Here is a 13,777-nt window from a genome sequence, read left to right as displayed (position 1 = left end):
GGCAAGACTAAATAGAAGAGAGATCAAGGCAGCTGAAAATATCCTATTCTCGACTTTTCCCTCGAGTCTTAGAATTGTCCCGTAACCTGCTTGGGGTCTGGAATCTCACGCGTACTCCAGCCTGCTTTGCTCCCCACAGCACTGGGAAGTCGCATTGATGGGCGGTGGGGGTGAGGGTGGGAACCGAGTCAATCAAGTGTTGAAATAGACACTCATCGTTACACAGAAACACATAGTAATACCTGTTGTAGCTAAATTGCTTTTTAATACATCAAATGAGAAATGTGAAACTGCTAAGTCCAATTTCTTGAGCACTCTCCAAGGACTGTGGTCTGCCGTGCCCCTCTGATAACTGAACATTTCCCTTTCTCCTTTTCTGAAACGCTTACTTGCAAACACCCAGTGTGTTCTTAGTGCTCTTCAGGTGCCAGGAGATTTCTTTTGGGTGCATTGTCTACTTACCTACGTAGACCTGAGAGGTGAACTGTGGCACAGCAGATGAGGAAATGGAGCTACAGATGCTGGTGAAATTTCGCTCTAGATTCTTTCGTTCCCTGGTTCATGTGATGTCCGTCAAATGAATTCAGAGCACACACACACACACAGAGCATTACATAGAAGACAAGCTTAGTTAATTGCAGAATAATGAGGCATGCTCACGGGGTGGGGGAGGGGTAGTCACCAAGAGGGCCAGTGAGCAGGAAATAGCATGAGAGTGGCCTGTGGCCAGAGAGACCACTGTGCTGATCTGCATGTAGGCTTTATATTATCTCTTAAAGATTCTGGGACAGCTTTTTGGGGAGCACAGTCCTAACCAGGTGATTGGCAGGCCCATTTGGATTAGCTTTTACAGGAGGACTTAGTGGTATTTTTCGTTCTTTACCCAAAAACCTCCAGCTAGGCAAAGTGGTCGTAGGATCTTTGTGCCATTTTGTATGTTATGTCTCCACTTACAGTCAGAACTATGACTGAGATCCTTCTTCTGAGCAGCAGTCAGTGTCTTACAGTTTTAGCTTCTGATTTTAAAGCTGCTAATTATGGGGTCGGGGCATATACGAAGACCCCAAGCCTGTTTATGTCTAACTGGCTGCCTAATAGGGAGGTCATGGAACTTACCCATAGTGCACCACTAGTTACTGCAAGCAGCAAGATTTGAACCCGGCCAACCCTCTTGCAGAGCCGATGTCCAATGCTTGCTTGTGTTTGCAGTGTTATTTATAAGCATCATCCTGGGTACTCACAGTGCTCTCTGAAGGGATTGCACAACTTAGGTTTTACAGTCCTGGAATCCAGAGAGCTGAGAATGAGTTTAGGAAGAAATGGAAGATTGTACCTGGAGTTCCGATGATGTTAAGTGTCCAAGCAGCTCATCTGAGATTGTGGGAGGCTCAGAAGGCTTCTTGCTGGTAGGAGGGAGGGAGAAGGAAAGCCATTCACTGGAGAATCTCTGGTCTCTTGACATGCCAGCCTTCTTGATAGTCTGTGTGGGACAGTAAAGCAAGGTCAAATGGAATGCTTCCCTCCAGCCTTACCAAGGGCACTCACAGACAGCTGAACATTTCCTAGGAGTCAGCAGGCCTTCTGTCTCTTGTCATAGTATGCGATGTGACTCTTACTGTTTCCTGTGTAGCCAGAGCTCGGCACCTTGGTAATGCATGTTGTTGCACTGTACCCTTCTTTGAAGGCCAATCAACTTTGCTGCCTGTGTGAGCTGGACTGAATGATAAGTAATGGATGCCACTTCCTGTCTTGTCTAACAGGCTGGAGGTAGAAACCTCCTTTCATCTTCCCAGCAGCCCCCAAGTACTAACTGGCTGTTGTACAGACCAGGAAAATGAACCTCTGGAAGAGTGAACACTACATAGGCAACTGGGAAGTTTAGCTCGATAAGCTCTTGTTTTTCTCCTTGATTAAGAATTCACCAGCGAGCATCTTTCTTCATGATCTCAATGTATGCACGAATGGGCTTTGAAGCTGGCCCTGGAGTTTTCCCCTTTCATAAGAGGAGATGCCTATTTGCCAGGAACATCCTCTAGAGCAGCAGCTCCCCATCTGTGGGTTGTGATGCCTTTAGGGGTCGAATGACCCTTTCACAGGGGTCATATATCAGATATCCTATATATCAGATATTTACATTATAGCCCATAACAGTAACAAAATTACAGTTATGCAGTAGCAATAAAAATAATTGTATGGTTGGGGGATCATCACAACATGAGGAACTGTATTGAAGGGTCTCAGCATTAGAAAGGTTGAGAACCACTGCTCCAGAGCATGATTTTTTTTTGTTTGATTGTTTTGTTTTTTTGAGACAGTGTTTCTCTGTGTAATTTTGGTGCCTGTCCTGGATTTATTTTTAAAATAAAAACCAACCAAGCAAAACTTCTCCCTAATATATTTAAGACAAAACCTCAACAAAATCTCCGAAGTTCTGAAGCTTGGGGCCATGATCTGCAGAGCTGCGCTTGGGAAATGTGTCAACAAGTCATCCTTAAGTGTCTTTGCTGATGGCTCCTTGGATGTAAGCCTTCAGGAATGTTTAAGTCCTGAGCTATGCAGCCACAATTTACAGCTAAGGAAGTCACCTGTTAACTGATAAGGGAGACAGTATTTGGGCTGAACACAGCAGGAGTCAAAACGATTGCAGTAGACAAGGGAGACAGAGTTTAAGTCTAAGAGAGACAATGGAGGATTTATAGTCTGTTCTGGGCAGGTTTAGGAGTTGTTGGGTAAAAAACTGTGGGGGACCACCCCCATTTTTACGACCGGAGTACTCCTGAGCAGGGAGAAGTGGGAAATATTTAGATAGAAAGAGATACCTAGATGACAAGAGGAAAGACAGAAACACAGAATAGCCTCGGGAGGGCCTGGACCAAAACCCACCAGCCCAGAACTTTATTCAAAAGGTTTTTTTTTTTTTTATAACAATGTCAAAGGGTGAGGCAAAAAGACCTCCCCCTGCTAGATACAACCAAGTGTAGACCCTTCCAAACACCTGGTACCCAGGCCTGTGGCCCAGTCATCCTCTTACGCAGTTCTGTTGGGTAAAGCCACTAGGAAACCTCGGTGGGCTCCACCAAAAAACAAGACAAGAAGTGAAGCACATGGTATGGGGATTCGTGCTGAGGACAGGTCTGTACATGAGGGTGGAGTGTACTGAAGCAGCTGGCCAGGTGCTGAGGTTGGGGATTCTCTATCTTTTAGCAGGATCCTTGCTAACTTCAGGCTGTAGTGACCCAGCAAGGAAGGGAACAAAGTTGGAGAACTCCAGTAACAGTTAGATGAAGGAAACATCTGAGTCCCATAGACTGGGTCAAATACAGGGGTTTAGCATTGGTTTATAACTCATGCAAGAATACTATTAAATAGAATACGTAAGTCATTTAATTTGAGAAAAAAACTATACATTTTCTTGCTGTAAACATCTGTGGAAGAGTCAGCAGTAAAGGTCAGCATGGCTCTGAGAGATGAGAACTCCACAGTTTCCCTGATGTACTGTGATGTTTATTATTTTTAATTTCATTCGACACATTTGAGTGGAGTTTGAGGGCCTGTCCCTGTAGTTTTAAATCCTTGGCAGATATTAATTAATTCTGAAAATGAGTCATTGTTATTCCATTTTTTTGCATATAATAGCAGGAAACCAAGGCCCGGAGGAGTTCAGCAAGTAGCCCAAGGTTACGTAGCAAGCAAGTCAAGGGACTTGACTTTCAATCCAGGCAGCCCAGCTCAGGACTGGAAATCATTCTGTTGGGCTGCATCCAAGGCTGCTGCTTCCCAAGGATTTGCATCTTTTTTGGGGGGATGTCATGGAAGGTACTTTATTTTTCACCCTAGAAATAAAGAAAAATTCCTTTCTTGACAAGAGACTCCGATCCTCATTTGGATTGAAGTCTGGGTGGGGGCGTTTGACACGGGCCTCCGATCAGGTGCAATGTCATTTGTAAACAGCTGCTCAGGTCATCTCTCCTCTTCTGCATCTAAGCCAGCGGTCCACTGGGGAGAACACAGTCCCACCATTCTCACACCTTCAGCTTCTCCCCACTCCCACATTCCTTCTGTTTTCAAATAAATGTGCCGTTTGTGATGTGTGATAAAGAGTTCCAGATCATCTACTTCTGGCCCCACTCTTTTCTAGAAGGGTCAGAGCCCCTGTAAACAGGGCAGTTCCAGCCTCTAAAGCATATAGTTATTAAATTTTGCTTCGATTTGCCAAGCTCATATTTTAGAACTGTGTCTTTATTGGGATTCTCTGTGACACTTGGCCTCATGGTGGTTCTTTTCACTGCAGATCTCTCCATGGCTGTACAGAAGTTTTCCCAGTCTCTGCAAGACTTCCAGTTTGAATGTATTGGAGATGCTGAAACTGATGACGAAATCAGTATTGGTGAGTACTGTAGTCCCCAAGTTTGACTGCAGGTGGTGATCTCATTGAAATCACACAGACATTACACATACCTAAATAATAAACATCTAAAATAGACTCTGGCTTTTATAACACTGAAAGTGTGATTTTGGGTTTCTGTGAAAAAGTATTACAAATTGTTTCTAAATAGACTGGTTTTCTTCATAGGGAAATTACTTAATCATTCCAACTCAGATCAGCTCTTTGAGAAAATACAGGTAACAGTCCTTGTCTCTGCCTTCAAACACGGATTGGGCATATATTCAATATATACAGTATAGGATTTAAGAGATATCATTCTTTTTTCTTTAGTTTGTACTGAATTCTTTGCTAACGCTAGGATTTTTTTTTTTAGAAAGAAAACAAATCACATTTAGTCATGACGTGGTTGAACTAGTGTTCTAACAGGTTATGGTTCAACAAGTTTCAGACAGAAAGTCTATTTCTTTTTTTGGAAAAATTTTGCGACCAGATCTCATGTATCCCAGATTTCCCTCAACTACTAGGTAGCCAAGGTGACTTAACTTCCTGGTCTTCCTGTAGTTTAGACCACTTGAGTAATGTGTGTGCCTAGTTTATATGGTACTGGGATGAAACCTAGGATTTTAATGCATGGTAGGCAAGCCAATGCTTACTTAGGAGCTATGTGTTCAGGAGTGTGAGGTTCTGGGAGAGGGGAGCATGAGTATGGCTGGTGTTTGGATTTGTGGATGGCTCTTCCTACAATCTGGGTTGGAAAGTGGCTCATTTGTAACTGTCGGGGAGTCTGAAGGAAGTAGGGGGAGCCCCGCTTCCTACATGAACATTAGACATGTTCCCTTTGTCTTTCATCCTTGGGATGAGTGGGAAAGGTCAGCATGAGTGGTCAGGGACCATCACCATCTGGAACTGCGGTGTCGGGCTGCTCGTCGCCCCAGGTCTTCACAAGCTTAGCTATGCTGTTCTGCTTAGCGTATGCCTGTCAGTTCTTGAAATTTTTCTTGTGAATCTATATGGCTCCCAACACAGCCAGATAAAGCCTAGATTTTATTGCTAAGATAATAAGACATCAGCATCATCATTTAGGAAAATAATACTCAAGTAATTGTGTTATTTTTTACTTAGTTATAAAACGAAATTTTGTGCAGATGAAAGCTAGGCCCCTTTCTATAAGTCTGGGCGTTTGACTTGGGCTTACCTCATGAGAGTCAGTCTTTTGGAGGTAAGATTTAAGAAGCTTTCGTTTTTCTATGTGTTTCTAATAGAATGAAACATATAATTGGTATTTTTTCTTTTGTAGGGGATTATGCAAATACTTCTCAGTTTTAACAGGCATCATTTTTAATGGTTTGGTGACTTTATTCCATCAGGTTCATATAATGGATTTATGGAAATTCATAAAGCAATGTCTGGGGTATATCTGGTTGCTCCAGATTGATCTTTCACCTATGACTGCTAAGAATGCAAGAACAGCTATCTGTACAGTCTTTAACTTTCCAGTAAGCCTTTGATGTCAAGTTTCTCTTGAAGTCACACTTGGAGGATGTGGGAGTTGCAGAGTGGGGTTTAAGTCATGGTTCTCTGCAGCCTTCCAAGCAGGCCTTAGGTAATTTCCCAGGGTTGTGGTGAACTTGATCTCTCATCTGTTTGACTCTTTCTGGCTTAAGTAAATGAATATTCTTATTTCTGCTTGCTTGTAGATTAGGTTTAAAAGGTGTTCATTGACCAGTAAATGAAGGCGTACTGTAAGCTGCCAATACTTAACTACATTCTAATGTTTAAGACTTTGTGGGATGAGATAATAGATTAGAGATGTGGTGATGGGTAATTAAGGGGTAAATGTTGCTTGCTACTTTTATATCAAGAGATATAATAGTCAGGGTTCTCTAGAGTCACAGAACTATATATAAACTCAAATTTTTATATATATATATGTGTGTGTGTGTGTGTGTGTGTGTATGACACAACACTGTATATAAATACAAGGGAATTTATTGGAATGATTTACAGGCTGCAGTCCAACAATGGCTAGCTGTGAATGGAAAATCCAAGAATCTAGTCCCACGAGGCTGGGTGTCTCAGCTGGTCTTCTGTATATGCTGGAATCTTGAAGAAGTAGGCTTCAATGCCAGTGAAGGCATGGATGTGCTGACAAGGTTGAGGACAAGCAGGTGGAGAATGAACAAAAGCTTCCTTCTTCCACGTCCTTATATAGGCTTCCAGCAGCAGGTGTGGCCCAGATTGAAGGTGTGTCCTTCTATCTCAAAATCTGGATTAAAGACCTGTGTCATCCTGCCTCAAGATCCAGATCAAAAGTCTATGTCTTCTAGCTTCAAGATCTGGATCGCAGGTGTGCCCTCCACTTCTGGGTTGTAGTTCATTCCAGATATAGTCAAGTTGACAACCAAGAACAACATCATAAGAGATTAGCTACCTGATCCATCTTTGTGTGTTTGGGCTGCTGAAGATGGAGCCCCAGGATTTCCATGCTAGGCAAGTATTCTACAATGAGCTACATTCCTAGTCCTAAGCCAAATGATTTCTTCTAAGCAGAAATTATTTCCATAACAACTAATGTAAAAATATAGTAAATTTGTCTATGTTAATCACCCAACATTTATATCTTAAAACTCAGCCTCCAAATGTAGTATAGGCACTTTAAAATAAATTCTGTGGGTGATAGAAGACTTTGACTAATCTCTCCTAACACAAGAATAAGAGGTTATCCCAATCTGTTTCCATGGACAGGGAACTGAGAGAGATGCATACCCGCAGGCTGAAGTGTGGGGCTGCTGGGGTGGACAACGGATGCCCTTACATACCCTCAACAGCTCCAGTTCTGCAGGGGAAGATCAACACTTCATGTCCTAACCCTGACTTGTCGAAGGCCCAGTTTGAGTTTTTTCTTAATTTCTTCAGTTCAATGAAAGAGGAATAAAATAGAGACAGAGCTGTGTGTGGTGGTGTATGCCTTTATTTCCAGCACTCCGAAGGAAGACAGAGGCTGATGAATCTCTGAATTTGGGGTCAGTCTTGTCAACATAGTGAGTTCCAGGACAGTCAGGGCTACATAGTGAGGCCCTGTCTCAAGATAAAGCAATAAAACAAAACAAAATGAAAAAAAGAAGCAGAGGGAGAGAGAGAGAGAAAGATAGAGAGAGAGATAGAGAGAGAGAGAGAGAGAGAGAGAGAGAGAGAGAGAGAGAGAGAGAGGAGAGAGGAGAGAGAGAGAGAGAGAGAGAGAGAGAGAGAGAGAGAGAGAGAGAGAGAGAGAGAGGATTAGTCCCAGCATTGACTAATGGCCAAGCAGCCTCAGCCAAAATAGCCTTGAGACTCACCTGACCTGACTGTAAAGCCAGGTCATGGTTTAAGAACACCAGAAAAGATCTCTCCTAAGTAAGCGGCCTGAGTGCAGTGATGTGTAAAGTCAGCGGCAGGCTTTCTGGGTGTAAAGATGGTGCTGAGAGCAGGACACGGGAGGACAGGTGTGATGCATGGTTCTCATGTGCCTGTGGTGGGAGGAGAAGACTACAGACCTTGAGTAAAGAAAAGGTTGTGGCCTTACCAGAGCTACTTAATTTGTGAAAGCTGTTTTGGGGAGTCCGTTCAGTGAGGAGGCCAGTGTCCAGCCGGTAAATCCTTCCTGCTCTTCAACTGCCCTCTTCTGCCTACACCCATGCCCTTCTGACCTTGTTTGTTGGTTTGTTTTTGTTTTTGTTTCTGTTTTGCCAGCGACATTTGGTTTCCAAAAGAAACTGGAATTACTTATCCAGGACTCAATAGGGAATTCTTGGGGGCACTCCTGTGCTGAAGTCCCAAATAGAACATTCTATTCTGCACACTGCTTCTCAGCCATGCACTGCTAGCAGCCATTGCTTCTCAACTCCAAGGATAGATAGGTGAGTTCTGGGCTTCTGCTTGCACACGCTGGCCTGCCTGCTGCATGTAGCACTGATGAGGGGAAGCAGCTTGCTGAGTCCAGTCAAATTACCTTCCAACTGTGCTCAAATTGCTTGCTGTGTGTACCACTTTGGAGTTTTGAACTAAGAAGACTGAGTTAGGAATCTGGAAGTTAGAAATTGATGGTGGTAGTAAGTGTCAACTTTTCTCTCAAGTGATATATTTATAGGGTAGATAGAACAAAATACATAGTTATTTTGCTATGATCTATTATGATGAGTAATATTTTCCAATACAAAAACACACTACCCTATGCACTGGTATCCCTGGTGCCCACACATGCTGAGATTGGCTGTGTTTCATCATGAGTTATGTGCACATCTTTAAGACTAGTGGGAACAAAAGGATTTGCATATAGAAAATAATCTTATTCTATTGAAAACTCTGTTTATGAGATGGCTCCACTTCTGGGTTGTCACTTCAGGGGGCCGGGCTTGTCCGGACTTGCCCTGACATGTCCAAAGATGCTGCAGCCAATCAAATTTAGCTGCTGCTTGCTTAACCAATCGTGTTTGCTAGAGATGACCTAGCTGTCCCTGGAATTCCCCTAGCTGTGTATAAAAGGAGCCTGGGAGCTTCTCTTGGGGTTGCTGCCATTTTGTTGTGTGGCTGACCCCAGCATACTGGAATTTGTTCTTGAGAAATAAACACTCTTGCTTTTGCAGACGTGAGTGGTGGTCTTTTGTGAGGCGATTTGTGGACTCTAACGTTTACAGTTATTCAGTTTAAATATTTGAAAGTTCAAAGATGTTATTGTGAGCCTACCTGTGAGACAAGTAGTCTTCTAAGGTTAACTAAGCTCTTAAGAGTGTAGGATAATGAAAGCTGTGCATCTTCATACATTATTCTAGAATTTAGTCCATTCATATCAAAGGTGGAACATGCAAGTTTCTCTGATTTGTTCTTCTATTTAGTGTCTATAATCAAAAGTTAATTTTAATATTTTTGTGTATGTGATACATGTATGTGTTTGCATATTTGAATGTAGGGGTGTGTGTGTGTGTGTACATACCATCCTGTGCAGATGGAGGTCAGAAGACAAGCTCAGTGTTGGTCCCAACTTTCAGCATGTTTCAGATGGGAGTTCCTCATTGTTTGTGGTTGAGCATTGCAGGCCAGCTGGCTGGCAGCTTCCAAGGAGTCTCCCCATCTGGACCTCTCATTTGGCCGCAGTTCTGGGATTATGTGTGCATTACCAAGCTGAGCTTTTACACGGGCTCTACTCATTTAAACTCAGGCCCTCACTCTTGAGTGGCAAGTGCTCTACCCACGGATCCATCTCTCCAACCCTTGAAGTAATTCCTAAGCCCAAGCCTATTAAAAGAAAGTCTAGACTTTAAAGAAACTCAGATACTTTTAGTTGAGTCGAGCTAGTGCCAGTACAGTGTTAGGCCTTAATCCAGGGCAAAGTTTATTTGTCCTGAGCAATCCTGGAAGTCATCTGGCAGTGCATGTGCAATTGATCATAAACAGCTTAGATAGTGATGCAGTGTTGTTAGGGAGACTCTCTGGAGACTCTGGGGAAAGTTGGGAAGATATGAGATTTGTATTCAAGAGACTAAACATTTACCAAGAAGGAGAGTCAGTTTGCTAGTAAATATTTTAGATGAAGACTTCATTCATTTAGACACATCTAAACAGAACATTCTTTTGTTGGAGATAGGTAAGACACAGCCACCTGCCAACTGAGGTGAGACCTGTTGTGTGATTCAGAGGTAGAGTGTGTTATGTAATAATCATCTAGCTGTTTTTGATCTGACCTAATGTCTTCCTGTTCCAGTGTTGTGTGCTCATAGTAATGAGGGTTGTTAGTGTCTCCTACTTCCCAAGTGCTTTACCTCCTGACTCATTTCACTAGCCCTGCTTTTGTTTAAGACAGAATCTCATGTAGTCCAGGCTAGCCTTGAACTTGCTATGGGCCTAAGAATGACCTTGAAGTCCAGATCTGCCTGCCTTCACCTCCCAAGTGTTGGGATTACAAGTGTGTGCCACCACACCCAGCTTACTGGGTGTGCTTGAGTCAACATTGTTTTATTCGAGTGCAAATATGTGTTGTTTGATTACCTCTTTGGGGCCAAGGGCCTGTGTGATACAGCAGTGAAGTACTGATACACACTCTGGAGCCTGAGGGATCACGGAGTCAAGTGAAGACACCGCCTCAGTGAGGCAGGTGGAAAAGTTGCAGTTTCCTTGTGCTTTAACAAGGTGGGAGGTTTGACCAGCACCTTGTTGATCAACAGCTTGCTCAATATTATGAGGGAATTCTTATGGAAGGTAGAAACACTTGGAGATAGAAAGCTGCATTTTGATGAAAACTAACAGGTATGTGCTGGGGAGTTGGCCCAGCAGCTAAAATGCTTGCTGCATAAACAAGACCAGAGTTCCAATACCCAATAACCCACAGAAATACCAGGTGGGCATGGTGGCCTGCCTAAAATTCCACCCTCTAAAGGTGCCCATAGGGGATCACCAGAGGAAACTGGCTAGGGAGACTTGTCATATCACCAAGCCCTGGGGTCAACTGAGAGACCCTACCTCAAAGAATAAAGTGTGAGCGTTGGAAGAACCTTGGGAACATTAACCTTTGGCTTCCACACTCAGGAATACACATGCAGGCATACATTTGTGCATGAGCATGTGTTTACTTGTGTATGCCTGCATATGGAAGTCACACACACACACACACACACACACACACACACACACACACACACAGAGAGAGAGAAAAAGAATAAACATAACTGATGTATTATAAACCTAGAATCTCTTCTACTTAAAAGATCAATAGTAATTTTAATTTAGAACCCACTTTTCTTCAAACTAAACTAGTGATTATATTATTGAAAATGGTTCTGTAACAATTTTCTTCAGAAATTGGTTACCAACTTCAAAAGCTCACCCATACATTGGCACCCATGTAATTGCTCTCAGGGTTGCTAGATGCTATCAAGGTTCATGAAGTGGAACTGCTGGTAGCCGTGAGACTTTGATTGGGCATTTTTGACCCTTAGGCATCTGACTGCTAAGTGCTGATTTGGGATCTCTTTTAAAAAATGTCATAAGCAAAAAATACTATCACCAACCACAAGTTTTCTGAAAAGAGACCTCTGATACTTTATTAAATTCAAGGGAAAAGATTCTCTACTGTTTGGTGATTCAAAAGAAGATCTGTCAGGTTTCACCACCCATCACTCAGTTCGCTTAAGTGTGGTTAGGTAAATCAGGAAGTCTTCAAAGTGGAACATTCCCAAAAGCCCAGATTGTTTATACAAATAACATTTTCTTTTGAACTCTGTGGAGGAAGCATATTTTATTCTTTAATAGCTCTCAGTTGGACAATTGAATTATTGTTTTCCATTTCTTCTATTTTTTTTAACCACCCTTATTTTTATACCCTCATGGAAACCACCCACAAATAATGCTGGAAACAGTTGAGTGTGGGTGAAAGGGATTCCTAAGTTAGCAAGAGTGAGCATGCTACTTTAGAAAGATCATATGTCAGATTTATATTTTATTTGTTTTGTCTTACCTTAATTAGTTTATTTTTTTTTAAGACAGGTTCTCATGTAGCACAGACTAGCCTGAATTTCACTGTGTAGTCAAAGGATGGCCTTGACATTCCAATCCTCTCAAGGGCTAGGTTCACAGGTGTGGGCCACCATGCTCAGCTCATCTATGTTTAAAAAAACACCAGTTAATTCAAAATTAGTTTATATTCTCTTAATTTCAGGATCTGGTGAAAGAAAAATACCAGGAAAACTTGCCATGTCACAAGCTTGAAAAAAACAAATTTGTTGTTGTTGTTTGTTGTATTTTATTGATGTGCACGAGTTTCCTGAGACAATGCTTCTTTTGTGTTCATAGTCTACTGAAAGTAGTTTCATTTTATTCTACAGAGAGCGCCGCCTCTCTCCTATAGCTGTTCCTGCACCTTCTCTGAGCTGTTTGTAAACTCTGCTTAATGTTTGTTGGATGCCTGGCCTCCCTGAAGTGCCCCTAACCCTTTAGAGAAATAAGCCACTTAAACATAGGTCAACGGAATTTTAGAGTCACACTAAAAATGCACTAGCTGGGCATGGTGGCACATTCCATAATCCTAGCTACTCTAGAGCTGAGACTGGAGGATGATGAGTTCAAGACCAGTTTGGGATACCCAATGAGATTCTGTCTCATATTAGATATGTCTAACATGATTTTTTAGGTATGGTAGTCCAAATTTGGGGAAGTAGCTCACACATACATAGGTACCCACACATGATTCTTAAATGTTCGTTTCCTAATGTTTGTAAACATGAAAATAAAATTCAAAGTAGAATTGAAGATGGTTTTCTATTGTTTAGTTACGGACTACATGTTCTATTTTAAGCTCTGTGCATCCACCTTGGGACAGGGCCTTGGAGGGTAATCCAAGCTTTTGCCCTCATGTAGTGTGCTGAATCAAAGGAAATATGGTTGCAGTACCCCTTCCCTCCCTGATAGCATATGACTTTAAGATCGGTAGCTAAGGATCAAAAGGACTTTCATCTATTATTAGTAACACCATTATCTCAAAAATAAGCTCAGTAAAAAAATAAAAATAAAGTTTAGACCACAAGATAAATGCAGAGGTTAGCTAAAACTTGGATGGTGAATACACACTCATCTCCTCAAAGTACACTGTTTACCCCAAATCAATATTCCTGGTGCTTTCTTGGCCATGAACAGAGGAGTCAAAAAGTTGGGTGACCTGACTCGCCCAAACTTGACTGCTTGAAGCATGGGCACTGTGGCAGCTGTGACTTACTGAGGACAATAATAGGATGATTGTTGCCCCTGTCTTCTCTTAGAGCAAGAGCCAGAGTGGGTCTATTTAGAGTCAGAAACCTGCTTTGTAGCTTGCTCTCTCCACTCCGAAACTTGCCTATGCTTGCATTTCCTGTCTGTAAAACTCATTATTCATTAGAACTTAAAAGGCAGCCATGACTGAAACTTGCTCAGTGGCTTAGGCCATTTATATTTATACTTTCATTGGGGAAAGCAACAGTAAAAGTTACCATGAAATCAGAGTTGTGTGGAGTGGGTCAAATGCTACAGGATCAACTTACATTGTGCTGAGACCACATCCAAGATGGGTCAGTCCTGGCTGGGTGGCATGGAACCTGAAGGAAGCCATCTCCAAGACAGCACTGTTTAAAGTAGGCGTAGAGAAGCAGTCATGAAGAGGGAAGACATCTCTGGTTGGTGGAAGGGAAGATGTGGATGCTATTGTAACTGCTTTTATGTACTGATGACTAAAATATCTGACAGAAACAGCTTATGGGGAGCAGATTTATTGTGGGTCACAGATTGAGAGGGTTTCAGTCTGTCCTGCCAGGGGAGGTGCAGTGGAGTTCCTGGCAGTGGGATTATGGCACAGGCTGCTTACATCATGGTGGGCCATGTGGCAGAAGAGGG

At 42.5% G+C, this 13,777-nt stretch overlaps 1 protein-coding gene across 1 annotated transcript in view; it reads left to right on the top strand.

Annotated features, from left to right (window-relative positions):
• The window catches only part of Arhgap42 (Rho GTPase activating protein 42), a 236,703-nt gene that overhangs the window by 59,008 nt on the left and 163,918 nt on the right, over positions 1 to 13,777 (top strand). The window contains exon 2 of the mRNA XM_052751978.1: positions 4,292 to 4,387. Within this exon, the coding sequence (XP_052607938.1) occupies positions 4,292 to 4,387 (96 nt within the window). The remainder of the gene's footprint in view (positions 1 to 4,291; positions 4,388 to 13,777) is intronic.

The sequence above is a fragment of the Peromyscus californicus genome, unplaced genomic scaffold (genome assembly GCF_007827085.1).
Source record: "Peromyscus californicus insignis strain IS unplaced genomic scaffold, ASM782708v3 Scaffold_11__1_contigs__length_118956290, whole genome shotgun sequence".
NCBI lineage: Eukaryota > Metazoa > Chordata > Mammalia > Rodentia > Cricetidae > Peromyscus > Peromyscus californicus.
This window is presented reverse-complemented; position numbering and strand designations above follow the sequence as displayed.